The sequence below is a fragment of the Aspergillus homomorphus genome (genome assembly GCF_003184865.1).
Source record: "Aspergillus homomorphus CBS 101889 unplaced genomic scaffold BO97scaffold_75, whole genome shotgun sequence".
Classification (NCBI taxonomy): domain Eukaryota; kingdom Fungi; phylum Ascomycota; class Eurotiomycetes; order Eurotiales; family Aspergillaceae; genus Aspergillus; species Aspergillus homomorphus.
This window is the reverse complement of record NW_020291961.1, coordinates 38,099-62,790: the sequence shown is the minus strand read 5'-3', so window position 1 is coordinate 62,790 and position 24,692 is coordinate 38,099. Positions and strand designations below refer to the sequence as shown.

General features: G+C 51.5%; 10 protein-coding genes across 10 annotated transcripts; 7 read left to right on the top strand and 3 right to left on the bottom strand.

The window, feature by feature from the left end:
* Positions 1–1,360: 1,360 nt before the first annotated feature.
* On the top strand, positions 1,361–3,804 carry BO97DRAFT_473913 (uncharacterized protein; the record flags this gene model as incomplete). The annotated part of the gene is made up of 4 exons (XM_025700281.1): positions 1,361–1,445; positions 2,132–3,157; positions 3,393–3,659; positions 3,725–3,804. 4 exons carry the CDS (start codon positions 1,361–1,363, stop codon positions 3,802–3,804), a joined length of 1,458 nt encoding a protein of 485 aa, XP_025546228.1.
* Positions 3,805–7,578: 3,774 nt separating this feature from the next.
* Positions 7,579–9,617, top strand: BO97DRAFT_379243 (Zn(II)2Cys6 transcription factor domain-containing protein). Its single transcript, XM_025693156.1, has 3 exons — positions 7,579–7,744; positions 7,795–7,830; positions 7,908–9,617. The coding sequence occupies exons 1-3, from the start codon at positions 7,638–7,640 to the stop codon at positions 9,361–9,363; spliced, it is 1,599 nt and encodes a 532-aa protein (XP_025546227.1). The 5' UTR covers positions 7,579–7,637; the 3' UTR covers positions 9,364–9,617.
* Positions 9,618–10,151: 534 nt separating this feature from the next.
* BO97DRAFT_267995 (uncharacterized protein) lies at positions 10,152–10,606 on the top strand. Its single transcript, XM_025690960.1, has one exon. It carries the CDS (start codon positions 10,205–10,207, stop codon positions 10,460–10,462), a length of 258 nt encoding a protein of 85 aa, XP_025546226.1. The 5' UTR covers positions 10,152–10,204; the 3' UTR covers positions 10,463–10,606.
* Positions 10,607–11,899, bottom strand: cnaB (calcineurin regulatory subunit B). The gene is made up of 5 exons (XM_025690959.1): positions 11,555–11,899; positions 11,449–11,501; positions 11,310–11,383; positions 10,822–11,156; positions 10,607–10,762 (listed from the first exon to the last, which is right to left on the bottom strand). The coding sequence occupies exons 1-5, from the start codon at positions 11,661–11,663 to the stop codon at positions 10,752–10,754; spliced, it is 582 nt and encodes a 193-aa protein (XP_025546225.1). The 5' UTR covers positions 11,664–11,899; the 3' UTR covers positions 10,607–10,751.
* Positions 11,900–12,084: 185 nt separating this feature from the next.
* Positions 12,085–14,617, top strand: BO97DRAFT_379237 (enhancer of polycomb-like protein 1). The gene is made up of 4 exons (XM_025693155.1): positions 12,085–12,403; positions 12,545–13,027; positions 13,084–13,380; positions 13,434–14,617. Exons 1-4 carry the CDS (start codon positions 12,245–12,247, stop codon positions 14,241–14,243), a joined length of 1,749 nt encoding a protein of 582 aa, XP_025546224.1. The 5' UTR covers positions 12,085–12,244; the 3' UTR covers positions 14,244–14,617.
* Positions 14,618–14,699: 82 nt separating this feature from the next.
* BO97DRAFT_357294 (ribosomal lysine N-methyltransferase) lies at positions 14,700–16,397 on the bottom strand (the record flags this gene model as incomplete). Its single annotated transcript, XM_025692199.1, has 4 exons — positions 14,700–15,191; positions 15,246–15,473; positions 15,539–16,131; positions 16,247–16,397. The coding sequence occupies 4 exons, from the start codon at positions 16,395–16,397 to the stop codon at positions 14,700–14,702; spliced, it is 1,464 nt and encodes a 487-aa protein (XP_025546223.1).
* Positions 16,398–16,857: 460 nt separating this feature from the next.
* On the top strand, positions 16,858–18,287 carry kae1 (O-sialoglycoprotein endopeptidase). The gene is made up of 2 exons (XM_025700824.1): positions 16,858–17,310; positions 17,505–18,287. The coding sequence occupies exons 1-2, from the start codon at positions 16,959–16,961 to the stop codon at positions 18,230–18,232; spliced, it is 1,080 nt and encodes a 359-aa protein (XP_025546222.1). The 5' UTR covers positions 16,858–16,958; the 3' UTR covers positions 18,233–18,287.
* A 562-nt stretch (positions 18,288–18,849) lies between these two features.
* BO97DRAFT_379230 (putative Snf1 kinase complex beta-subunit Gal83) lies at positions 18,850–20,918 on the bottom strand. The gene is made up of 3 exons (XM_025693154.1): positions 19,877–20,918; positions 19,101–19,698; positions 18,850–19,038 (listed from the first exon to the last, which is right to left on the bottom strand). Exons 1-3 carry the CDS (start codon positions 20,593–20,595, stop codon positions 18,991–18,993), a joined length of 1,365 nt encoding a protein of 454 aa, XP_025546221.1. The 5' UTR covers positions 20,596–20,918; the 3' UTR covers positions 18,850–18,990.
* Positions 20,919–21,457: 539 nt separating this feature from the next.
* BO97DRAFT_429666 (uncharacterized protein) lies at positions 21,458–22,037 on the top strand (the record flags this gene model as incomplete). Its single annotated transcript, XM_025697377.1, has 2 exons — positions 21,458–21,631; positions 21,705–22,037. The coding sequence occupies 2 exons, from the start codon at positions 21,458–21,460 to the stop codon at positions 22,035–22,037; spliced, it is 507 nt and encodes a 168-aa protein (XP_025546220.1).
* An 811-nt stretch (positions 22,038–22,848) lies between these two features.
* BO97DRAFT_464727 (alpha-mannosyltransferase) lies at positions 22,849–24,473 on the top strand (the record flags this gene model as incomplete). The annotated part of the gene is made up of 1 exon (XM_025699515.1): positions 22,849–24,473. The coding sequence occupies exon 1, from the start codon at positions 22,935–22,937 to the stop codon at positions 24,471–24,473; it is 1,539 nt and encodes a 512-aa protein (XP_025546219.1). The 5' UTR covers positions 22,849–22,934.
* Between the last annotated feature and the right edge of the window lie 219 nt (positions 24,474–24,692).

The window sequence follows — 24,692 nt, the reverse complement described above, 5'->3', positions numbered from 1 at the left end:
CGGGCGATTAACCTTATCGGATTCTTGGAAGCAGTGCCATGACGGCTGCTGCACCTGCAAGATCGAGGAAGTTTCTGGGTAAGTGTTGGTACTTTTCTTTTATTTTTCTTTCCTATTTTGTCCGGGATTTAGACTATTTCCCAGCCAGGAGTCCCAAATAGCCCCGCCTCGTGTCTGAATTATCCCCGTCACGATCCCTTTGGGCTGGCCGGGCGTCCACGAATCAGATGGCGCCTGGCCCTTTTTTTAATCGGCTCCATTATTGCTTCCCTCCCCTTTTCATGTCATGAAATCTGATGGATCGGATTCCGCTGCCCCTCTTGGGCGTCATCATATCCACTCTGCTTGCCTCCGTCAGCCTCCCTCATGGACCTGAGAACCTGTGGTGAACGCCTTGGACTAACCGGATTGTTTTTTGCTTGGGCTGCAGTCCCGACGGATTGGTCCACAGAAGGAATGAAAAGATGATCAGCTGGTAGTCAGCTCGGGTAGTGCGTTTACTGGGATCATTTGTATGCGCCTGTATCTAGTGTGTACCACTGGCATGGGCTTGGATTGCATGGGAGTCAGTGGAGCGAGGAAGTGGCTGAGGGTTTCAAGGGGGCTCGATCGATTTTCATCGTGGGGTGTAGATTGGGCTCTGCACAATAATTCAGACGTGACTTTTGTCAGCCCTCGACATAGTCGTGAAGTCTGGAAGTTCTGAAGAGGTTCGAGAAGGCAATAGAACAACTTCACTTCGATCAGATCATCGCACAAATCGATGTCTCGTTTCTTTCCATGCAGGTCGTAAGAGAACAGAGAGTTAGAGGGGCACAGAAATCAAATCAAGCCATTAAAAAAAAAAAAAGAAAGTAAGAAAAACTCGCACCCGAATCATCCCAGAATGGTAGGGAAATAGTCACCATCACCGGCACCAACTAGTCTGATTGATTGATTGATCGATTGATTGATTGATTGCTTGCTTGCTGGCTTGATGCTGGACACAGTCTCTCATGCTCATCATTTCTTTTTCTCTTTCTCTTTCTCTTCCCCTCCAACCAGTGGGTTTCTTTTCCCTTCCTTCCTTATTTCTTGTTAGTGTCATTTGTTTTTCTTCCTCGTTTCTCGCGCTTCTGTCACCGGTGATGATGTCCTTCTCTGTTTGGCCCTTGAGGTGCTTTTTTTTTCCCTTTTTTTTACTTCTACTTTTTTTTTTTTTTCCTTTCAATTTTCCTCTTCTCTGATTCCTGTTTTTCTACTTTCCTGGATGGTTCTCTCCGATCATCCTCTCCGCTCCCCACTGCAGGAGAGAGATCCCCGAGCAGAAACCTGATACAGGCGCTCGCTTCCCTCGTTTCATTGTCCACGACGTACTGCTATGCTAATCCAGATCTACCTGATCAACTGGCTTCTTCCGAGGATTCTTGATAATTCCCGGTGGATCGTATCTGCCCTTGCTATGGGTCTGAATTACTTGCTACTGGTATAAGTAATCCGTGCATCCCAGTCCTCTGCCGCTGGTCCCCCACTCTACAGCCCCTCCGTTTCAGCAGCTGAGTTCCGAAGCAAGCAATTGATTCCCAATATCTGCCTTGGGCTGCAAATCAGGACGAAGGACTTCAGCTCTGTTAGATTGCCTTCTTACCCCCCCCCCTCGGGCACTAGACTCGAGTCCTCAGTGGATCACATTCGAACTTATCCTTCTATATTTTAGAATTCCCATCTGCATCCTTCCCACGCGAACTCTTCCTGCATTGTGATCAGTGTGGTCAAGGACTCTGTTCTTTTTCTCCGGCGATCTCGCACTCTCGACCACATAGATCCAGAAGTCACTATCTGGCGGTGTGACGAAAGCATACATACTCTGCTTCCGACCAACCATTCTAACGGGGAACTTGCTGTTGCAGAAAGGTGCGCAGGTGAAGTTCGAATAGTTTGCGCAAATACATTGACCATGACTGATTAGTGGACGAGCCATCTAGATCGCGTGCGCTGGTTGTACCCGCGTCCCTGTGCGGAAGTGAAACCGTGAGACCTCCGCGCGCTTACTGCAAATCTTGTTGGCTTGAATCTCAATTCCCTGCCAGCAAATCAGAGCGACTGCGCGCCGAAATCCTCAGCGACGGTGATACCTCTTCAAGGCAAAGAGAGATCAATTCGTCCGCCAAGCTGGACTCTTACGCAAGCCCGCCCCTGTCCCCTTCAGCGCATTGGTCCTTCGACCTCGATCAAGTGCGTAGGGGGATGGATGGCGATATCCAGCGCATGAAGCAACATGATTTAAATGCCCGCTTTGCACCCAGAGCCGGGATGTCCCGTCGTGGTGCAGCGGACCGGTTCAGGCAGGCCGGGGCCCCATCAGCAGCACGTGGAGGTGATGCATCCTCGCATGCCACGGGGCGTCCCCGGATGTCCACCTACTTGGACTATGGATACACAGACAGTCCCTTTCAGGGCGGTCCGTTGCAGGGGGACGAGTTGCAACCATACCCCCCGACGTTGCGCGACCAGCAGCAGCACCAGCAGCAGCGCCAGCAGCACCCGTCAGTGCACCGGCCCTTAGCTCCTTACGACTCCGAGATGGTATACGACCTCAGCGGGCAACAGGGCCCAACCCAAGCCACGTACGAGGTGGTGCCACCACCCTACTCGGCACGGCAATCTGCAGCAATGGAAGCCCTGTCCAGCCAGTTTGGTGTTCCACAGTATTTCCCTCCAAATGAACCGACAGGCACTGGGGTTCCAGCCGTAGGGCCGCCCTACTTGCCGTTAACACTCCCGCTGTCCGCATATAACCCGCCGCCGCCGGGGGGCATGGGACGCTCAGGCGCAACGCAATTCTATCCAGCAAATATGACCGGTCTGACCCCCGTGGGTGCCGGCGGACGGTTGGAGGAACAGCAGCAACAGCAACAGCAGCAGCAGCCGTCTCCGCCGCCGCCGCCGCCGCCACCACCGCAACCGCAACCGCAACAGCCACCACCGCAACCGCAGCAACCGCTCCAACAGGTTTCGCGGGCCGACTTTGAGTCAGCCAGCGTAAGGGAAGTGTATGCACAATTTCAACGCGCTGTGCGAGGAACATTCGACGATACGCGCGCTGGCCGATTGGTGGAAGCCAGTCGATCACTCTTGGAAATCTCCGAGTGGCTTGTGACTAATGCGCGGGAGCTCGGTATGTTTTCCTTTAGCGTCCACACCGGCGCAAGTCTCGCCAGTCCAGACTCCACCTTTCTCTCTCCTGGCCCCGTTCACGCCATGCATGTACTGCGTATGTCATCATGATCACCTTGACATCAAAAGTACATGGCGTCTGCTGCTGGAATTCAGCCTAAGGAGAGGGTAGGGTTAGGGAGACGGCTGAGCAAGTGCATTTATGGATTGTGAAACTGATGGCCAGTCGTGTATAGGGGTTCTCCGGGATGACCAAACAATTTATGCCGATCGATTGCAACTATGGAATGACTTCAACATATGTTGGCTTGCACTCTGCCAGAAACAAAAAGACATGGCCGAAGAATTGTTTCAGACAGGTCGCCAACCACCGCAGACCAGTCTCCTCAGCAATGAAGCCATGGACAACTTGGGTAAGGAGCTGATCCAGCTATGCGATCGAATGGAACAGCATGGACTAGTTGATTACCAGCTAGGAATTTGGGAGGAAGAGATTCTTTCTGGTAGGTGTTACCCAAGCGAAACATCAATCGGAGACAAGGATTTTGATTAACGATCCATGCACTAGTCCTAGGCCAATGTCTCGATATTGTGGAAGACCGGCTCGATTTTTTCCGCTCCCACGCAGTAACTGCAGCCTCACGGTGATCCGTTAGAATGCCGGATTTCCTGGACGTCGGACACCCACCAGTGACGCTGACCTGACACCTGACTCCCTGAGACCGGGCTCGACTTAGGGCCCGCGTACTTTCGGAGACGGCCCCTCTAATGCAGGAACTAAATTAGTTAGTTCCTGCCGGAGCGACGCCAGGGTGACGAACTATTGATTGACAGTCCTGTCCGGCTCTCTCGCGCCCTCCACTATCTACTTTCGACTTATGACCGGGCTCCATAAAATCTGGTCCCCGGGTAAGACCGTCAATTTAATCCCTTGGGATGGTGACTTATCCTGCCCCGCTGGCCCATTCCGAGAAACTGGAGCCCACCTTGGACTCTCGGAAATATTATCCACCTTATTCCATGTCAAGTTGTCAGGTACCGAAGCCGAATATATCCGACTATATATCAGTGGTCCACTTCGTCGTGTCCCAGCTGGCAGAGAGGTATAGAGCACGCATTGAATGATGCAAGGAGGTGAACATGGAAGTGGGTTGTTTTTAGGGTTTCTGGCGTTCGAGGCTGAGTAGATACCACCACACGCAGCACAGGTCATTCGATTTTGTTGATGATTACTTTTCTGTTTCAAGTATAGGATGAATGATGGATGGACGAAAAGGCGACCGGGCGCATTTGGCAAGGAGAATACAGATGATTTTTTCTTAGTTCTATGTACCTCTATTCCAATACCAGCTATAAATCATAATACCAGTCCTATCGTGACACCAAAGTGACGGTCAGACATCGTACCTCGAGCCTTTATGTGCTTAATCAATCTACGAGAGTATTGAAAGTATTCCGATCCTATTCCAATTCGAATTTTTTTTTTTTTTAAAAAAAAAAAAAAGCATATACATGTATGCAAGCCCGCACGCGTGGCCTGCGGTTCGCTCGATCGCTCGATCCGGATCCGCAGATGAGGGAATCGGATCAGGATCGACTTTAGTATGTACATATAGTGTTCCAAAAGTACGGAGAGAATAAACAAATGTAGAACATCCCGATCACCTAGAAGAGCCAAGCCCATCTACACTCCCCTTCGTACTTTTGTACAGTAGTACATTCAGTTCCCAGAATCAAGAATATATCTTACGATCCCGCGATCGAAGCGAAATGGTTGGCTGATCGGCTCGAGTTGATAGATGAGATTCTATGCATGAGTTAGTAGATTAGGGCATGCGAATGCCATGTGTTTTTCTTTTCCGTATGCAATGTTATTTTTTCTGATGTGCTGGAACTGGAGGGACAATGGCTTTGCGGGATTGCCCTTCCTTGGGGAATGTAGAGGGCTGTCGTCCCGTCTGATGAAGCTTGGATCTGAATATCATCCATATAGTCTGTTTGTATCAAATGCTTCCCTCCGGCTGAATTTACTCATGAAGTTTCAAGAAGGTGTATCGGTGCTGAAAGAGCGAATCTCGCTGGAGTGAGTGGTGGTGATGGCAGTGTGGGGAAAATGCGATACCTCGATGCGCCGCACCCCGACCCCCCCCCCTCCCTCCCAACCCCCTGGATGATCGATGGGTAGGTTCGTCCGTCTCCCGTCTCCGTAGAGGTATCCCGGTTCCTGGGACGACATACAGGCTTTCCTTTTGGTTTTTACTTTTTCTGCCCTCAGTCTCGGGGAGGATCTAGGGTTGCAGTAGTGGGGACTAGATTGCCGGAGTGGTGCCTGGATTGGGAGTGTGGTCGGCGTTGCCATCGGGTCGGGGAGGGTGATGGCGTGGCGTATGTCTAGACAGCTGCTGTACCTATCGTTTAGCCTGATGTGACGAAGTACGGTGCCTTGGTTTTCGGCGGGGGGGGGTTGTCGGTTGGTTGAATGCCCCCGGTAGAAATGGGATCGTACTTTTGTTGCTTCCGCCTGGTGTATCTCGCTTGAGGTGTTTTGTTATGCGTGGGGCAATTCCTTTCTCTGGTAGCATATGGGGAAAGGTGGTAGGAACCTTAGGGCTTAGGTAACTGAACTGAGTATCTCTTCTCATAATCTGGAGCATTGTTTCTATCTATCTTGTTATGGGCTGTGCCGGGTCATATCTGGGAAATGTTTTACATGCCTTGAGTGTACTCCACGGCTAGATACTCATTGCTCTGCTCATATGAAGGGTCAAATTTCAGGTTTGAGGCGCGTTTCTGCGTGACAGAATGCATCACCCTGACTGCTCCTATAGCTGCCCCTCAACACCAAGTGAGGTATGAAGATCTACATGCATTTCCAAGACTGGGTGGATGGTAGGTGCAGATGTCACTGAGGTGAGCAGTGACAACCGCCGAATCAGCTTGCATGACCGAGTTACAGTGTCTTCCAAGGCATTTCTGAAGACCATTGTTTTATGTTCATTCCAGTGAAAGTATTGTTCTACGTTCATTCCAGTGAGGCTTTACTTCTCGAGGCGCTGCCGGAAGTCGCACATGCATTATCTGATAAACGGGACGATAAAGCTGGGTCTGTGGGTTATTGGTTGGGTTTCGTGGTGACCTTGCATGTCTTCTGTGACTTGATTCCGAAGTACCGGGACTTCTGTTTCGATTAAGGCTTTCGATGCGAAGCAACACCCCTCGGCATACTATTCAGACTAGCAATATGAAATGATGTGTGTGATTGCGTTGGTGGATGTTGAGCGATGCCATACTTGGGGTGGTGGCGTATTGAGCAACGGAGTACTGGGGACTTGGATTGACGCTTGAACGGAGGTGTTTGAAACTCGACTGATGACGTTATCGAGGGTGCTTGAAAAAAGGGAGACGGGGAAGTGACTATCAGCAGGAAGCCTACCTTTACAAGGCTAAGCTAATGAAGAATGAAAAACTCAAGGTATAATTTGATGTACTGCATCACGATCCCATGCAAACTCTCTGGTGTGATTGACATGTGTAGAATAACCCGTGGGAAAGCAGTACAAGCTCGAGATACTATCTAAACCCGGGAATCCTTAGCAGATAAGATGAAAGTGGTGAGGCCTGGAGAGAAGACAAGGTTCCCACCTGTAGTAGTGCGTAGCATGCATAGATGAGCATTCTATTTTTACTTTTGTCAGCATTGAGCTTCACTGACAGGTAGTGCCGAGTCTTGCATCCAAGTCACTGTGACAAATCACAATCTGGCCTGCAGCTGCACATTTCAGGGCTGTTGCTGGTTTGGGGCAGTATGACAGGAAGCTATTCCGAATTCGGTAGTATCGGTACAACCAGCCGCCGGAGAGAAGTGGGCAAAGAACATGCATGGCGGCATGTGGTGGTCAGCACTAATTTTGAAGGACTTCCAAGTTATTTCCCACCTTTCCTTCGTGTGCTGACGACTGGGCGACGGCCCGCGAGTCGCTTGCTGTGATGTTGCTTGTCACTCGAAGACTACTGGTTGACAGCGTGCAGCGCATCAGCAGTCATGCCAGTCAGTTTTTGTCTCTTATACTATCTAACTTCTAAGCCAATCAATATTGGCCCAGCCTCAACACGTCCAGCACGTGACCTGCCAGGCCTAATCGGCGGATCTTATCTCCACCGCTCAGTGGATGCTGGGGGAGTTAGGGATTCATCCATGCACTGTTCTTTTTCCTCTCTCAGCAATCGCCCAGACGCTAGAAAGCCGCCATTCGACCGGCTTTACAATTTGGCTCACATCTTGCAATCTCCCCTATGCTGAATGGTCGGGCTCTTCTCGAATCACAATGGCTCAACCTACACTATTTATTCTTGCTCTCCGACACTTGGCTTGGCTCCCGGTGCGTGAGAGGGCACTTCGTTTATCCTCCCCCCTGTTGTTTTCATTTTTGAAACCCCGAAGAACTGTTGGTCAAATACCACAGTCCTGGAGTCTTTCTTAGATGGCACCCACTGTGATGGGAGAGATCTCTTCTCGATTGAACAAATCGGGCAGGCCAAGGCTAAAACAGTGGGCCCCGAAAGTCAAGTCTGGCTGCATTACATGCAGGTTTGTCTCGTGCTAGGTTGACTGACCCTGGTACCTACTGACCCTCTAAGGATACGACGGATCAAGTGTGACGAGACCAAACCGAGGTGAGAGAAAGGCAGCTCGGGTGGATTGCGTGCCATCTGGTTATCCATACCAGTCTGACACCATGCGACAATGACAGCTGCACGAGATGTACATCAACCGGAAGAAACTGCGATGGTTATGACGAGCTTGCTATCAAGCAAGTGATCAAGCCACAGCACGTGGTGCAGATGCCATCGGCCTGGGACCAGGTCTCCGGCAGCACGGTGGAGATCAAGAATTTCGCTTTCTTCCGGTCGGTCACGACAGCCGACCTAGCCGGGTTCTTCGATGTTGGTTTCTGGACCGGCAAGTTGCTCCAACTATCCCACCAGTATCCAGCACTGTGGCATGCCATGACCGCACTGGCATGTGTACACCACGAGTTCATCACGGATAGAACCCCCACCACCGTCGCACGGGTGGGCGACACTCCGAATATGCGCTTTGCATTGGTCCAATTCAACAAGTCTATCCAATCACTCCGCAAGCTACTCTCGGGGCCATCCCTGACTCGCCTCGACAAATTGGTAGCGCTTAGCACTTGCCTCTTGTTTACCTGCATGGCGAGCTTACAAGGCCGTCAATGGCAGGCCTTTGTGCATATCAGTTCGGGATTAAAGATGTTCCATTACTGGAATTTAGGACTCAGGAATAGAGATAGACGAGACGATGATCCAGATATAGATCTATTACTTGTCGCTTTCACTCAGCTCGACACCCAAGCTCGTCCATACCTCCCCAGCCAGAGGAACAATCTCCAGTGGACGGACAGCCAAATCATTCTGTCGTCTACCATAGAACCATTCCGATCTTTGCTGGATGCATACCTTGCCATAGAAGTTCACTTCAACACTATGATGCGCTTTATGCTCAGCAAAGAATTCAGCGACCTTACCCTCATATCCGAGAATCTTATCCAGAAACAAAAATGTGGCGACGACTTTCAGCAATGGGACGCCAGATTAAGCGGCTTTCTGTCTGTTGCGGCACCGTCCGAGAAGGACGACCGAGCCCTCAACCTTCTCTACATCCGCCGTATATTCGCACGTATTTTCCTGTCGCTGGATTTCACCAAAGGTGAACTATGCCATGACGACTTTCTGCAAGACTATAAACAGATGCTTGACCTTGCTACCCAATTATTAGACGACCTGAATTCAAGCCACATGTCCGGGGAGAGACCCTCACATCCGAATTTCTGTCTCGCGACCACAGTTGCTGAGCCGCTGTTCCTCATTGCTACCCGATGTCGAGAACCCACGATTCGTCGTGAAGCCCTTCGCTTGCTGAAGCAGTACCCCCGCCGCGAAGGGATCTGCGAGGGGATGGTTGCTGCTAGGATCGCCGAGACGATGATCGATATTGAGGAGAAGGGGTGTAATGGAGGGCAGGCGGGCTCATGCACCACCGGGCAGTGGGTCTGCGGGAACCACCGCGTGGCCATCCTGCAATTCGTCCTTATCGCGGAGCGGCAGATGAAGATTCTGATCCAGACCGTCGAGGACTTGATATGTGGAAGAGACGAACGGGTCCTAGTTACGAGCTATTGGTGATCGCCTTGAGACTAGATAGAGCTCCGTCCATCTGACTGCAAGCCTTGCTGACCAAGGACTTGTACTCGCTGACCGTGCTCTCACTGCCTCGTCTCTCCGTTCCGTGCATCTAATCATGAGAGTTGCTGTAAGCCAGATGTTGTGCAACTCACGCAGATTGAGACGCCGTGATCGTATGAGCTGATCTCAAGTGGCACATCCATCATTTTCTCAGCCACCCTTACAACCATACCATGACCATCACCACTCCAAATCGAGACAGCATCGCTCATCTCCAGCAACTCAAATACCATAAAAATACCATCCAACCTTACTTCCTCACTAATCTCTGACATCAAGTCAAGTGCCCCAGTTCCCCCAAGCCTACCCCTGCCCATAAGCAGAGAATAATACATACATTAGGGCGCCGCGCATAACGCCCATTCTACACACTATCCCTGTGTGCATTATCATTATGCATAACGCAGTCCAACTCTCTACAGCCCCGGTGAATATTGTGAAATATTATCAGCCATAAGTTGGTTTGTGGTGGTCGTACTAGACAAATGATGTCACGATTTGTTGTTTGGAGAGTGCATCGTTTCATGTTCAATGGACGCTTATATGTCTCTGGCTATGTAGAGACCTGGCTGCATGTCTATGGGAACTGTCCATTTTCCTAGGTTGGTCCGTATCGATCCGTTTAAACAGTATCAAATGATATGGCCTGAGAACAACGCAAGAATAGTAAACTCGAGCCAGCACCAAGGAAGATATACACTCCATCTCAAACCATAGGATGTGAATCCCTCCAAAGTCCTGCAATGTACCACTTACTTACAGCAGGGTATCTCCATGGCCTATGCGAACATATCCCAGCTCAAAACTTCGCAGAGCAAGCCTTCCTCTCGAATTGATCGCTAATATATTAACTTATGTAATCAATCATTCCTATTTACACTCTCCTCCCTCCGAGCCAGGGAGAGATAAGAGGAACAGAGTCCAACACAGAAGAACATCATCATCATCACATCAGGGGTCAGATCCAGGCCAAAAGAAAGGCGCAAAAGTTGCCAAGGACAAGCGAGAAACTCGAAGCGGGTCGTCATCGCTATCATAATCAAATCATGTCATTGCGAATGGAGAGGGTCGTCAGTTGTCAGTTCCGTTCCGTTTGTCAAGTCGAGATCCAGCGGGTAGCAGCAGCAGCAGCAGCAGCAGCAGCAAGAAGATGTAGGCGAAGTCGAATTAAGAGAGAGGGACAACCAAAGAGAAAAAGGCGTAGACTGCAAAAAGGGAATCTCACGGCTTGTCGTATCACACAAAACACAGTACCCACAGAATTAGAATCAATCAAACAACCACACGCTCAACTTCCAACTATAGATATACCACCTCGCACCTGACATCTAGATCTGGTCTATACACCCAGCAGGTTAGCATCATCCGGAAAGAAGACAAAAGGAAGGGGAGACATACTCAACGTCATACTCAAGCTAACATCCGTATTCTCCACCATCTCCGTGAACTCCTCGAAGCTGATCTTGCCGTCGCCATCCTTGTCGGCCTCCATGATCGTCTTGTCGACGATCTGCTGCAGCTGCACGTCCTTCAGGTTATTGCCGACCATCATCTTCAGCACGATGAACAGCTCGCCGTTGGAAATGTATCCGTCGCGGTCGATGTCGTACACCTTGAAAGCGAACCGCAGCTTCTCCTCCTTGTTGCCCTTGGAGCTGAAGGCCGATAGCCCGGACACGAATTCCTGGAAGTCGACGTCGCCGCCGCCATCTTCGTCGAAGATGGCGATCATCCTGTTGGAGACGTGTGTTAGGGTCGGTCATGTGTGTTCCAACTGAGATGGGAGAGTGGTGACGGAGGAGGGGTAAAAGCGGGAGGGGAGAGAGAGGCGAGAAGTGACTTGTATAGTTGTCTGATGGGTGACGATAACAGAAAGAAAGGCGTACCTTGTGGCGAGAGGGTTGGATGAAACTTGAGGCAGAGAGAGAAATTCATCGCGATCAATGGTACCGGAGCTGTCCTATTGAATCACAGAGCACTATCAGTATGCGGTCTTGTAAAGGAGTATACACAAACAGGACGCACCTTATCCAGCTTCATGAAGCGCTTGCGGAGACGGTCGACCTCATCGCGATCGACTATAGATCATCAGTATCCGGCGGTAACCAACTCCCTAAAAGTGTGAACCCACAGTTGGAGGCAGAGACAATGTTTTCGAAAAGCTGAGAGGTGCCGACCGAGCCCCTGCGACGGCGCGCATCGTACAGGGCGGCATTGTTGGGCTCACTGGAATGGTCCATGGTGTGTGTGGGCTTTTGTTTTGGACGGAATGTGAAGGGGTGGCCGCAAGGAAGGGTGGGTGAATGATTGTTCTTGTTGTCTATTCAAAGGGATTCAACCTGGAATAAACACGCGCAAATCGAGGCGACAATGACAGTTCGCGACCCAGAAATCCGAAACAGACTCTCTATCTCTCTCTAGGAACTCAGTTGCAATAAATCTAGATGAGTGCCGAATGCGGGATGGAAATTGAGGGATGCGACTGAGCGGCGGCGGCAACTACGACTCCGGGCAACCCATGTAGACCAAAACGGCACTTTGATATCGACCAGCCCCGCACTAACCCGAAACAGTCAGGCAAGCGAACCCCTGAGGCCGTGCACCGGTCCAAAACAGGCCACTGCCGGGTGACATTGCAACGTCAACTCATCCGCCAGTGCTAAGACTACGAGATTTGCATCGTCGATATCACCCACCTACCCATCGACTATCATCACGAAAATACATCTACGCGCTTTCGCATGATTAGACCTATCTGCTGATACCAATTTTGGGTCCCCCATCCCATGGTCATCGGCCCATCTCGCGCCCCAAAGTTCGTATGACTCGGTACGGGGGTATGGGGAGGACGCGCCCGAAAAAGCTCACCTCCAAGGCCTCCATCCCCATAGTCCGCGAACATGAAATAGATCTCATCGAGGACGAGATCCAAAATGCCCTTCAACAGATTGAGACCGGTGTCGAGAAGGCGGAGGAGTCGGTGAGTCGTGTTCTCCCCCATATATCACTAGCATCCCTGCATATGTCACGTGACATCACCGCGGACCTCACCCCATCGTGAAAATTCTGCACCCGCCAGCAAGAGTCGCAACCACAGCCCGCTGACCCCTACGTTCTACAGGAATTCCATTTGCAGGTCGCCATCAGTGCCGCTGCGCAGGGCAAAGTAAAAGATGCCCACATTCCGACCCCGGAGACCGTCCTCAGTAATCTCCGATATGATGAGCTCTACCCCCCAGTCTTTTCGCAGCCTGCGACATATATTCGCTTTTCCTCCACCGTCGAGGACTGCTGCGGACCTCCATATTGCATGAACGAAGACGATGATGTGTTCCTTAAGAACTTCAACCAAAAGCGCGATGCCGCCAGCCAATGCACAGAAGACAACTTCGAGGAGGTCATGAGCTTCTTCGAATTGACGTCAAGGAAAGAGCAGCCGTATGCTTGTGTAGATAACTCCCCGGTCATGAGCTTCGATGAATTCCAGGAGGCGATGGATCCAGCCGTAGACGACAGCGTAAAGCGTTTCGCCAAGGACATATACGACTACTGGAAGTCGCGACGCATCAGCGGTGGGAATGAGCCCCTGCTCCCAACACCCAAGGTGAGTCCCGGGCGCATCACAGGAAACTGGTCGTTCAGTCTGCTAACTGTTCACAGGCTGAAGCTGGTCGGGAAGCGGATGATACCGACCCATACGTCTGCTTTCGCAGGCGTGAGGTGCGGCAGACCCGCAAAACTCGCGGCAGAGATGCGCAAAGCGCGGACAAGTTGCGACGACTTAGAAAGGAACTGGAAGATGCTCGGCAGTTGGTTGCCCTTGTGCGTCAGCGTGAGTTAGCGCGCAAGGAGATGCTTGCCGTCGAGCGGCAGGTCTTCCTCCAGAGATCCGAGGTCAAGGATATGAAGAGGAAACTCAATATCAAAGACGATGACGAGGACCTCATCAACCAGAGGGTAAGCATGGTCGAGACCTACTCTCAAACCGTAATGACTAACCATGCAACCAGCCAAAGAAGAAGCCGGTCGAAGCACCTGCTGTGCAGCGCCCGGCGCCTCAACAACTGCGCATGCCCCCCAAGGCGGGCACGCAGCCAGCAGAAGACCTGCAATTGCTGGAAGATGTCCAGGCGGAGAAAGAGAACGAGATTATCCGCGACATCAAGCAGAACATCACGAAGCACATCAAGTGGAACGAGGGCTATGTGGATTTCACACGAGCGCCGCTCTCCCCGTCGCCTGACCGGACTTTCGATGCTGCTGCTTTCCGCCCTGCAATCACCACCCAATTGCCAACGCCACCATCATCGGAGTCGTCCGACAATATGACGGACTCAGCCATAGATACCCGCAGTCCCATTGCCCTCCAGAATAAATTAGCTCCCCATGCCATGGAACTGAGTGAGGACACGAGCAAGATGCCCTCATTCCGGAGACGTATAGGACGCGGGGGTCGTTTGTTCATCGATCGCCGAAACCTTGCGGCTCGCTGTAGAGTTGAGATGGATCCGTGGAAGGCTGATCGATTCAAGTACGATCAGGAGGATTCAGATGAGGAGCTCGATTATGAGAGGGACCAATTCGACATCCAAATCATGCAACATCGAGCCATCATGGCAGCCAAAGCTCGCGATCAAGCGGCAGCGGCAGCGGCTCAAGCGCATGCGCAGGCGCAGGCGGCTCAAGTCCAAGCCCAGGCCCAAGCCCAACGGAGGCTGCAGGCCGAACAGGCCACAGCTAACAACAATCCATCAAGCGGGGGGCAAGCAGGGGGATCTATTCCCGGGCCTGGTGCCGCTGTCTCCGCGTCTGAGACTTGAGCTGGATCTCTCTCTCGTTTCTCCTCTCCCTTCTCTTTTACCTTCACCCCGTATCCTTTTAATATCCTTCTGCGCCACGTTCAGCATCCCGCAGGCTTTATCTGCCATCTTTGCGCCTTCTACCCCACCTGTACTTTTACTCACGCCATACCCTCGTCACCCCTTTATTTCTTCCGGTGACCGCCGGAAAGCATATGAGATCCAGGCTAATGTTGCCGGATGCATGCGCTTTGCTTATGACATGACCCTTGACCTTATGCAATTGCCACTGTACATAGCCTGTTTTGTTTCTCTTTTCCTTCTTCACTTGAGCAGTCGATAGACTCTGTACGGATAGCGAAGCGATGAAGTCAGCAACGAAGAAAATCAAGAATAATATCAATTAAGACAAAAGAAGAAATGAAGACTTTTCTGAAAATTCTGGATATAGTCAAACAAGCGTGATGTTGGCGAGCATCAAGTTCTGAAAGCCTTGGCTCGTCTCGAGTCGTCGTGGTCACCGTTGGCAGGGCGCTTGGCCGCGGATCCGTTAGCCTGGTTGGTGAGTTGGTTATTGAGAATCGTGAACAGTCCCTGAAGAACTTCTTTTTCGCCGAGGCGGACTTGAACAGCCATGGCCTTGCGGCGTAGGAAGTTGTCAACGGCACCAAAGGCGGCCGACTGGCGCAGCTGGGCGAGAATCTCTTGGTCTTGAGCAATGCTTGTTACGTATTGTGCTTGGTTGAGCTCCAGCGCTCTGCCAAGTATCGTAGCTTCCGCTTCGCCAAAGGTCGGCTTGGGAGGTTTGTTCTTCGATACTTGCTTCTGCAGAAGTTCTGGCGACAGAGTCAAGGTTTTGAGCAGCAGGAGCAGTTCATCCTGCAGAATATCTGTCAACTGGTCCTCAGGAGAGGGTCTTGGGATGGTGTAACCGTCATCAAGGAGTTCTAACTCTTCCAAGAATTGGAGCTGGAGCACAATTAGCATTGATACGCTGAAGCAGAACCGAGTGTAGGGATATACCGGAGGTTGGGACTCGATATCAGCGTTTTCCAGGCCCGCAGCCTGGCATATATGGCTAAGGGGCAGCTCGATGACATCGAACGGAGCATAGTTGTCGGTAACATAGCCGTACCGTCTCAGAAGGTCAGATCGGGGAATCTCCCCATAGTCATTGAAAATCTCCTCGCCAGGTTTGATGGGCTTGATTGCTTTCATGGCCAGGGTTTCTTCCTCTTGGAAGAGGCGAGCCTGCCGAAGGGTGTTAGTTAGCGCTATGCTATGGAGATCGCAAAGGGGAATTGAAGGTCACCCACATTATTCCGATCGGCATCTGCGTTGAGCAGATCGGCTAAGGGAACCATACCCTTAGACGATTGTCCTTCTTCTTCATCTGAGACGTAGCCGTCTTCTCCATCGCGCTCATCCTCATCCTCAGGCTTCTCAATGTCGAACGCATAGGCCATAATAAGTGAACCCATCGTATGAGCGAGGCTAAGGAGTGCTTGAGCACCGGTGTCCCCATTGTAAGAGGCCAGACCGTCGATGGCAGGGAAAAGAGAAGGATTTGCTCGTACGATGGGGGCTACGGACTCGAGGATTGATTCTTCTGCGTCCTGCCGTCCAATTTTGTCCACGATAGCGCTGCCTTGGAGCTCCGCAAGTTCAGCGGGGGACCAGAACATCAAAGTGTCAAAATTCCGAGGAAGAACTCGGAAGTACGGCGCCCAGGTGGATTGATCACCGCGAAGGAACTCATAGATCATGACTACCATGAGAGAGAGCCATGGTCCAAGCTCCTCCAAGTCCTGAGAGATCAGGTCCTTTAGCTTTGAATTCTGGACCGAGAGGACATGGGCGCGTGGGATGGTGAAAAGCTCTTCGCCTTCTTCGAGATCGAACAGAGCCACTGTAAAGTGACAGGAGAATATCAGAGAGGGGTAAAGTCTTGCAGAATGCAGAATTTCAATGAGACACGACCGATGCGGGACAAAAATCTCGTTCAGGGAGGATGGGAAACATACCGACACCTCGGCCGGCGCCGCTAGCCCTTAAGTCAGCGATCTGAATCTTGGGATTCAACTTGACACCCGGTAGGCCAGATAGCCAGGTGAGAAACTCATCTGACTGTTGCTGAAAGCGGTTTGGGTCTGGGAAATGAATGGAAGAGGACATGGTGTGGAACAAGAGAGGTTGAGAGTTGTGTGGTGTGGGATGGCCGTCACACCAAGAAAAAGGAAATTGAGAAACCCCACAGTCTGGCTGCCGCAGAAAATCAAGGGGAGAGGGACTTGAAGTCGAGCAAAACAGGGGAAAGGGGCTGGAGAGAGATATGGCGTGGTTGATGAAGTGTCACGAGAGGAGAGGGGGGGGGAGAGAATGGTAAAAGAGAATGACGAGAAAATGGGGGGTGGGTTCAGTAGTACTCACTCACAATTAGTTAGCGACTCTGATACACCTACCTACTAGTAAGTGACAGTCTATACCCGTCGGATAAACGCTGCGGCGGATTTGCCGTCCCAGACTCGGGCAACCAATCGATAACGTTGCTGATAAAGCCGAACCAGCACCGAATTTGCCCCTCCGCGACTGGCTCGACCCGGCCTTCAATTCATTTTTTGACAGCTTCTCCGAACGGTGTGGTTTTCCAGAAGATTAGAATCACGGGTCATTTTGATCAATCTGCTCAACCTCTGTCGCAGGATCCCAGCCAATTTTGTACACCTGCCTTTCACCATGATTGCCGTTGGTATTGAGGGCTCAGCCAACAAAATCGGGGTGGGCATTATCTTCCACCCGGAGGATGGCAGCACCCCGCAGGTGCTTGCCAATGTTCGGCACACCTATGTTACCCCTCCCGGCGAGGGCTTTCTCCCCAAGGACACCGCCCGCCACCATCGCGCCTGGGTGGTGAAACTGGTCAAGCAAGCATTGCAAGATGCGCGCATCACCGTCAAGGATGTCGACTGCATCTGTTACACCAAGGGTCCCGGCATGGGCGCCCCCCTACAGAGTTGCGCCATTGCCGCGCGCATGTTAAGTCTCCTCTGGGGCAAGGAGCTTGTGGGCGTGAACCACTGTGTTGGACGTATGTTCTCTTACCACCAGTTCCTCTGCAAGATTGTTATCAAGATTCTTTTCCACAGGGGAAAACCATGTGGGGAAAGACGCATTGGCCTCCCCTACTATCTCTATCTCTCTCCATCTGCCCCTTTTTACCCACCTCGACCCTCTTCAAGAATACCCTTGCTCCACTGCATGGCTAACCATGAAGCATGACAGATATCGAAATGGGCCGCGCCATCACTGGCGCCCAGAACCCCGTCGTCCTCTACGTCTCCGGCGGCAACACGCAAGTGATCGCATACAGCTCCCAGCGCTACCGGATCTTCGGCGAGACCCTTGATATCGCCGTCGGAAACTGTCTGGATCGCTTCGCGCGCACGTTACACATCTCCAATGACCCCGCGCCGGGCTATAACATTGAACAGTTAGCGAAGAAGGGCAAGCGACTCATGGACCTGCCCTACACCGTGAAGGGGATGGACATTTCCATGTCCGGAGTTCTGGCGGCGATCGATGCGCTGGCCGTGCAGTACGGGCTCAACGGGGAGTGGAACGAGAAGGAAGAGAGCACGGGCCCTGCCCTGGAGGCAGCCGACGGTGGGAAACCGACTCGTGCCGATCTGTGTTTCTCGCTGCAGGAAACCGTCTATTCCATGCTGGTGGAGATCACGGAGCGTGCTATGGCGCATGTGGGATCGAAGGAAGTCCTGATAGTTGGCGGTGTCGGATGCAATGAGCGACTGCAGGAGATGATGGGCATTATGGCTCGGGACCGTGGGGGCACGGTGCATGCCACGGATGAGAGATACTGCATCGACAACGGCATTATGATCGCCCAGGCCGGTCTGATGGCTTACAAGACTGGGTTCCGGACGCCACTCAAAGACGCTACTTGCACGCAACGGTTCCGTACCGACGAGGTGTTGGTGAAATGGAGGGACTGAACTATGCGCTGTGTACCCGCAAGAGTAATGATTCTTATGATACAAAATAATAGAGGTTAGACAATTTTCTTTTTTAAGGCCGCAGGGTTCGGCCCTTACAAGCCACAATATTGTTGCTAAATAGCCAGTAGCACAGATGCAGGTTGTCAAAATCTATTCTACTCCTCGCTTTTTCTCTATTTTATCGATTCAGAAAGACGCTAGATAGTCTTTCGCGACGACGCCAAGACAATTCGTCATTCGTGGAATAACTGACCCTCAGTGCTGACTGAGGAATGAGACATGAGGTAGTTATGGACAAACACCATATCCACATATTTAGAGAAAATGGGAATGCCTAAGTGACATGGATTCGTTGGCTGGGTCTCAAAAGACTAGGCGAAGGGCCCAGTTACCAGCCAATCCTCATCGCGAGTCATGCATCGCCTCGGACAAGCTATAATGAACAGGAAAGCATAACTCTTGCGCCTCATATTCATTGTCTCAAACAATTATGAGACATACCACGATCCAGTACGTTCTGCTTACATGCCGGAGTGCATGTGTATCTATGACAATATAGACTTCATCAGGAGAAAAAGCAATGGAAGTCAACCTTCCATGATTCTGAATATCATCTAATTCATATCGATGAGTTATACAGAGAGCCACATCCCCAAATGATACAGACTCCATATTGGTTTGGGTTGTTGAGCGAATACTCATGCTCATGCGGCCAGACTGAGGAGGGGCAGTTAAGGGACCAAATCTATCTTTACTTACTCCGAGATATCTCCCGTTGGCTTGTACAGAATTGTCGTAACATACTACATAAGCTCGAGTCAATACTATCCATATACAAAGTTCGGATCATAAACAACGAACATACCTTTCGCTTGTACCGCGTGGTCACGCTAGTGGCCAAAACGCCGTTCTTGATGCTGCTGGTAGCAAGGTGATTCAGCACTGTGTGATTGGGATAATTCAAAACACTGCTATCATCCTTCATTGGTGTAGTGCCATTCAGGATGGACTTTCCGAGGAAAAGTGGCAGACTTGGTGGTGTCGGAGCATCGCCAACAATATTGACCGCTTGCTGATACTCGGGGGCCTCCTCTTCTCTATCCAGATCGAGAAGAAACTGAGGGATTATACCACGGAAATCGCCAAGAGGTATCTCCTCCTCTGGTTCTTCCTTATCGGATTGATCGTCCACGGTAGAACCGCCTTCCTGATCGGTACTGGCGAGGTCAGGCAGGACTTGAGGTGGACGGACACCCGGGGGAACAGAGCCTTTATCGCTCTCTCTCCGGCCCCGGTTGATATCATCTGCACTAATCTCGATATAGTTGACCAAATGGTTGGTGAAGTCCACGGCAGTGGGAAGTGTATCAGAAGCACGCATCTCATTGTCAACAATGAACTTCAGGTGATGAGTACCCGGCCGAAGATTAAGTCTGGCGGACATGACGCCTGGGTTGTTCTCACTGCGCCAAGAGGTATCAATCAGTCATCAGAAGCCAAGCACCTCGATGCCAGTAACGGTCGCAAGAAGCAGCAGCGTCAACTCTTCCGCCAAGCGCAAAGCAATCTGAGAGTACTTTGCAAGAGCTGAGGCACGGCCGAGCATCTACCGCTGGCGTCCGTATCTGGGCGGTCACGTACCTTCTGTGTAAACGGAATTTCTTTTCCCAATTGACGAACGTTCCAGTGACATAGACCTTGTCCCCAGGACCAGTCCACTCAATGGTTGTAGGCACTGCCCTTCCTACGCCGCTTGGAGTGAAAGGTTGAAGCTCGTCCAATATCTCGTCATCCTCGACTGTGGTACTGCCTTGACTCGGGTGTCTCTGCTCGATCTGTTCGTCTAGTAGCTGGTCGACGGGCAGCGACCCCAGATAACTATCTTCTGGACCAACGGCTGTAGCATCACCAATTGGGAGCGGCATCCGCGGTGGGCGCTGGAGATGGACGGAGGCGCTGTAGTATACATTGGGAGGCGCACCAGAGGGCGCTATGGGGTCGGTCATAGCAGCGGTGCGAGATCCAGGAACCTGAACGGGATTGGAAGGATCAGGAGAAGGAATGTCCCCATCGCGAAGGTCAGCTTTCTTGGGAGTCGGACGATCTGCGTTTCGTGTCGCAGAGTCGGCGACATTGCGGGATTGTAGGCGCTGTTGGACAGACTGATGATTTTGTGACGTTGGATAACCCTTTGCGGTCTCTCTGGTGGCGGAAGGATCGGCTACGGTAGCCTTAGGGGTGCCCGATGAGGCATTGACCGAAGGTCGGCGATGTACCCTCTTGTCACTTGCCGTTAGGCCCGATTGACCCGAAGGGGCTTGGGCGTCTCCGGCTGGGCCCTTGGAAGGGTTGTTACCCATTTGAAAGTATTTTGTTGAGGCGCTTAGGACTTAGGATTCAAGGAGTGAAAGTTGGGATGTGAGGATGCTGGTGAAATATTGCACAGAGAGTGATCAGGAAGCGCGCATAAAACAAGATGCCAGCATCCGGAGAACGGCCTCTGAAGGCGGAGGGGTAATGAAGTTCCGAGAATAATAGGAAATGGGTAGATGGGTGGGGAACACCTTGAAATGATCGACGTATAAAGCGCGATGAATGAGAGAAAGAAAGCAGCAGAGGTAGCTTAGGTCAAAAGAGTCCAGATCAACAAAGTTGGGGCGGAGGATAATCGCAACGGGGAGTGCTGATGGTTGCCGTGATGATGTCGATGTCGTCGACCCCAGACTAGTACTAGAGAGGAGACAAGTCGGGGCCAGAAATGTATACTTAGGGCTTAGGGCTCATCGCCTGCAATCTCCGCCTGTAATCCCCGCTTTGGATCGGCCTTCGCTCCGGACAGTGATAGATGGTCCTTGCTATATGTACCGAGGATGAGGGTAAGGCTTACCGCAGACAAGAGATTCTCGAGAATGCTTCAGCTTCAGCTGCTTAATCTGTGTTATATCTCAATTCGCGCAAAGTCTCCTCAGCTCCCTCAACGATTATCTTTTCTTCCCACCGGGAATGCATTCCATTTGCTCTAAAAAACTAGAAAATCGCGGGGAATATCCGCAGTTCTGCCACCCGCGACCGCTTAACGTAGACGGACTGCCATCGTCATTCCTCTTTTCGACATGGACATTCCAAACGCATCCGATACAGTTTTGAATTCCTCATTGCTGTCGAAACGACTAAGGTGAATTCAATCGTGACGGGTGGAGTTGTCTATGCTGTGCTGAGCCGATGGCTTGGGTGTCGATTCTGCGAGGCGGCTTCAATGCCTTATTCTTTCCAATTGTTTACCTAGCGATCTGGGCATATAGACTACTACGCATCTTGACCTCGCCATTGGTAGCACTGGGCTATCTTCTGCTCCATGTCGCCTTGATACCTCTGAGAATTCTTGCTAGATTTGAGGTACACCCGAACTCCATGCTTCTGAGATCTCACCACCTGCGGAAAAGGCAGAGAGCTTATGCGATGGTCACAGGCCTTGTTTGTCTTCCTCACAATTGCCATCCTGGCAGGGATTGGGATTGGAGTTTTCTTATTCGGCACGACTACATTGACCGTCGAAACAGCTGATCGACTGGTCAAATTCACACTGAGTATTGCTGCTAGAAAGTTCTTTGGGGACAATGATGACGGCCCCGATAGCATGGTGAAGACAACGCCTTCATCAAGCACTGTCAGTACCGAAGATGACTACTTCACAGCCTGGCATGGGAGACAAGCCTCACGGGATGTGAATAAAGCCGCCCTTCTAGCCGACACGATTGTCGAGGAGGAGGAAGCCAGCCGAAGCACGAGCCGTTCCAGGTAGCGCTCCTGAGAACCCAAATCAAGGCACTGGCATACATGACATGTCATGGATTCATAGAGTAATGGATCCTCTGGCAGTGGACAGTTCAAAGACACTCTTCGGCAAAATATGTCTGATCAGCACTTCATTAGTAACGCTGTGGTTGGGGGTCTGGCCCTGCGGTACGGTTACCGGTTGAAGATATGGGGAATGCAACCCTAGCACAAAATCGTCGTCCCGAATAGGTGCATCCTACTTCCTACATTCTTTCCTTTATGTCTCACCACCTCAACTATATCGAGATGACAAATGTGCAAAGACTCACGATACCTTAATCATATTCAAGCTGTGAACTCTGGTTCCTTCATACATGCTTCATCGCTTGTAACCTGTGTTGATTACCTCAAATCGACGTGGGTATCGCCGGTCGGGTCTATGGTGACATCGGGCATGGGACGATAATGAAGAGCGTCATACCCGGCGTTTCCGCGAAAGTTGTATCGCAGCATCATCATTCGTTCTCATTATGGCATTGCCGACAAGCCTGCTACCTTATTACTCGATTCTGAATCTAATATTTTTAAGCCTTCATATCTGCTTGTGCCACGCCCATATTTTGGCCTCTTTCCCCTAGACATATACCTATGTCCTAATTTGTTTATCCATTCAATGACTTCGTATGCCCTTGACAGTGGCCTGCCTCTCGTGTCTCCCTAACACGCCGGTCGAAAAGCGTCGGGTTATCATGCAGCACCAATAAACAGATATTTTATTTGGTCCGCTCTGCCGATAATCTTGAGATTGTATAACCTCGCCGCCGCTTGGTGTGACAGAATCACAATACAAATTGATGCATGAGGTGCTCACCGAACCACAAAATCCGTAGCATTGGGAGACCTATATAAGTCTGAGAGAGCTATGTTTCCCAGCCGCGCAGTGTTGCGCATCCGTACCATTTTACTTGCACTTTTCGCCTTGTTACTATGCAGTCAGCCTTTCTCGCGCTGGTACAATCAGGGTAGAGAGTCCGAGGCCACCTCCATCACCCATTCAGATCCAGAGAAACAGACACGTCTCAGCTGGCGTTATGATGTCGAGGGCCACATCAGGTTCTGGCGTCAATTTCAGCCCCTGCTCACTACCTACGAGCCGAAATGCCTACCACCTTTGAGATTGGGGATGGCACCCTCAATAAGATTCGAACAAGCAGACCCCTATGAGCGGCCCGAGTTTCTCGATCTTCTTCCCATGGACGTTGAAGACTTGAAACAGACGCACAGCGGCTTCATAAACGCGATCCAGACCAACCCACCGCAACTGGACTATACCCACAACACACGCGGTCTCGTCTCAACCGCAGGAGGCTCCTATCTTCCCGTGTTCGTCATTTCACTTCGCATGCTCCGACGAACAGGCTCGCAGCTCCCGGTCGAGGTCTTCCTCGCCAGCGAAGAAGAGTACGAGAAGTACATCTGCGAGGAGGTCCTGCCCACCCTGAATGCACAATGTATTATCCTCTCCACAATCCTCAACGCCATCTCCCACCCCCTCCAGATCCAGAAATATCAATTCAAGCTCTTCGCCATGCTATTTTCGTCCTTCGAAGAGATCCTGTTCCTCGACGCGGACGCCTACGCCCTCCTCCCCCCGGACGACCTCTTCACCAGCGAGCCCTTCCTCACGCAGCACATGATTACCTGGCCCGATTTCTGGGCCTCGACCATCTCACCCTATTACTACGAGATCACGGAGCAGCCTGCTCCGGAGCCATTTGCCCGCCAATCCAGCGAATCTGGCGAAGTGCTAATCTCGAAGCACACGCACTTGAAAACTCTCCTCCTCAGCACCTACTACAACATCCACGGGCCGGACTTCTACTACCCACTGCTCTCGCAAGGCGCCGCCGGCGAAGGCGACAAGGAGACCTTCGTGACAGCAGCCCTGACCCTCAGGGAGCCGCACTACCAAGTCACCGAGCCGATCTGCGCCATCGGCCACACCACCGAACACGGTTTCGCCGGGTCGGCGATGGTCCAGTTCGATCCTACAGAAGACTACCACTCCCACAATCAGACAATAAAGCGGCAGCAACAAAAACAAAAACAGCAGCAGAAACACCAAGCGCACGGTTCCTTCTTGCCTACCACCAGCGGTACGCGTACCAAGGCCTTCTTCATCCACGCAAACTACCCCAAATTCGACCCATCCACCATCTTCGACGAACATGAAGTCAATCCCGCCATCGGGAATGACGGCCGCTACACCCGCGCCTGGACAGGTCCGCCGGATATCATCCAGGCGCTTGGGAGGGATGTCGAGAAGGAGTTCTGGGAGGAGATCCGATGGACGGCGTGCGAGCTTGAGGGGAGGTTCCGTGCCTGGAACGGGAAGAAGGGGATCTGCAAGAGGGTCAAGAAGTACTATAAAGCGATGTATGGGGGACGATGGTGGGAGTGATACGTATGTCATTAGTACTGCGCGCCGTCGCTTGAATATAGCTAATGAATTACCCCCGGACTGGAGGGTTTCGCCTAGAGCTCTAATTCGCCCACTGAGCGGGCACTGGCTCTATCAGTGTCGTGTTTGGTAAACTGCTATTGTGCGCCTGTGGATCTGCTAGTCTATCCGGTTGTACATACAATCGGTCATGAACACATCGAGCGGATTATGCAAAGT

What these genes read in the sequence shown, in the direction of transcription:
- BO97DRAFT_379243 (XM_025693156.1), top strand. Translation starts at nt 7,638, where the DNA reads ATGGCACCCACTGTGATGGGAGAGATCTCTTCTCGATTGAACAAATCG. An exon ending in TCTGGCTGCATTACATGCAG is followed by an intron (nt 7,745 to 7,794) that starts GTTTGTCTCGTG and finishes TGACCCTCTAAG; the next exon opens with GATACGACGGATCAAGTGTG. An exon ending in TGTGACGAGACCAAACCGAG is followed by an intron (nt 7,831 to 7,907) that starts GTGAGAGAAAGG and finishes CGACAATGACAG; the next exon opens with CTGCACGAGATGTACATCAA.
- BO97DRAFT_267995 (XM_025690960.1), top strand. Translation starts at nt 10,205, where the DNA reads ATGCGAACATATCCCAGCTCAAAACTTCGCAGAGCAAGCCTTCCTCTC.
- cnaB (XM_025690959.1), bottom strand. Translation starts at nt 11,663, where the DNA reads ATGGACCATTCCAGTGAGCCCAACAATGCCGCCCTGTACGATGCGCGC. An exon ending in CATTGTCTCTGCCTCCAACT is followed by an intron (nt 11,502 to 11,554) that starts GTGGGTTCACAC and finishes GATGATCTATAG; the next exon opens with TCGATCGCGATGAGGTCGAC. An exon ending in GCTTCATGAAGCTGGATAAG is followed by an intron (nt 11,384 to 11,448) that starts GTGCGTCCTGTT and finishes GTGATTCAATAG; the next exon opens with GACAGCTCCGGTACCATTGA.
- BO97DRAFT_379237 (XM_025693155.1), top strand. Translation starts at nt 12,245, where the DNA reads ATGACTCGGTACGGGGGTATGGGGAGGACGCGCCCGAAAAAGCTCACC. An exon ending in TCGAGAAGGCGGAGGAGTCG is followed by an intron (nt 12,404 to 12,544) that starts GTGAGTCGTGTT and finishes TACGTTCTACAG; the next exon opens with GAATTCCATTTGCAGGTCGC. An exon ending in AGGACCTCATCAACCAGAGG is followed by an intron (nt 13,381 to 13,433) that starts GTAAGCATGGTC and finishes CCATGCAACCAG; the next exon opens with CCAAAGAAGAAGCCGGTCGA.
- kae1 (XM_025700824.1), top strand. Translation starts at nt 16,959, where the DNA reads ATGATTGCCGTTGGTATTGAGGGCTCAGCCAACAAAATCGGGGTGGGC. An exon ending in CGTGAACCACTGTGTTGGAC is followed by an intron (nt 17,311 to 17,504) that starts GTATGTTCTCTT and finishes GAAGCATGACAG; the next exon opens with ATATCGAAATGGGCCGCGCC.
- BO97DRAFT_379230 (XM_025693154.1), bottom strand. Translation starts at nt 20,595, where the DNA reads ATGGGTAACAACCCTTCCAAGGGCCCAGCCGGAGACGCCCAAGCCCCT. An exon ending in AAATTCCGTTTACACAGAAG is followed by an intron (nt 19,699 to 19,876) that starts GTACGTGACCGC and finishes CTCTTGGCGCAG; the next exon opens with TGAGAACAACCCAGGCGTCA. An exon ending in CCACGCGGTACAAGCGAAAG is followed by an intron (nt 19,039 to 19,100) that starts GTATGTTCGTTG and finishes GAGCTTATGTAG; the next exon opens with TATGTTACGACAATTCTGTA.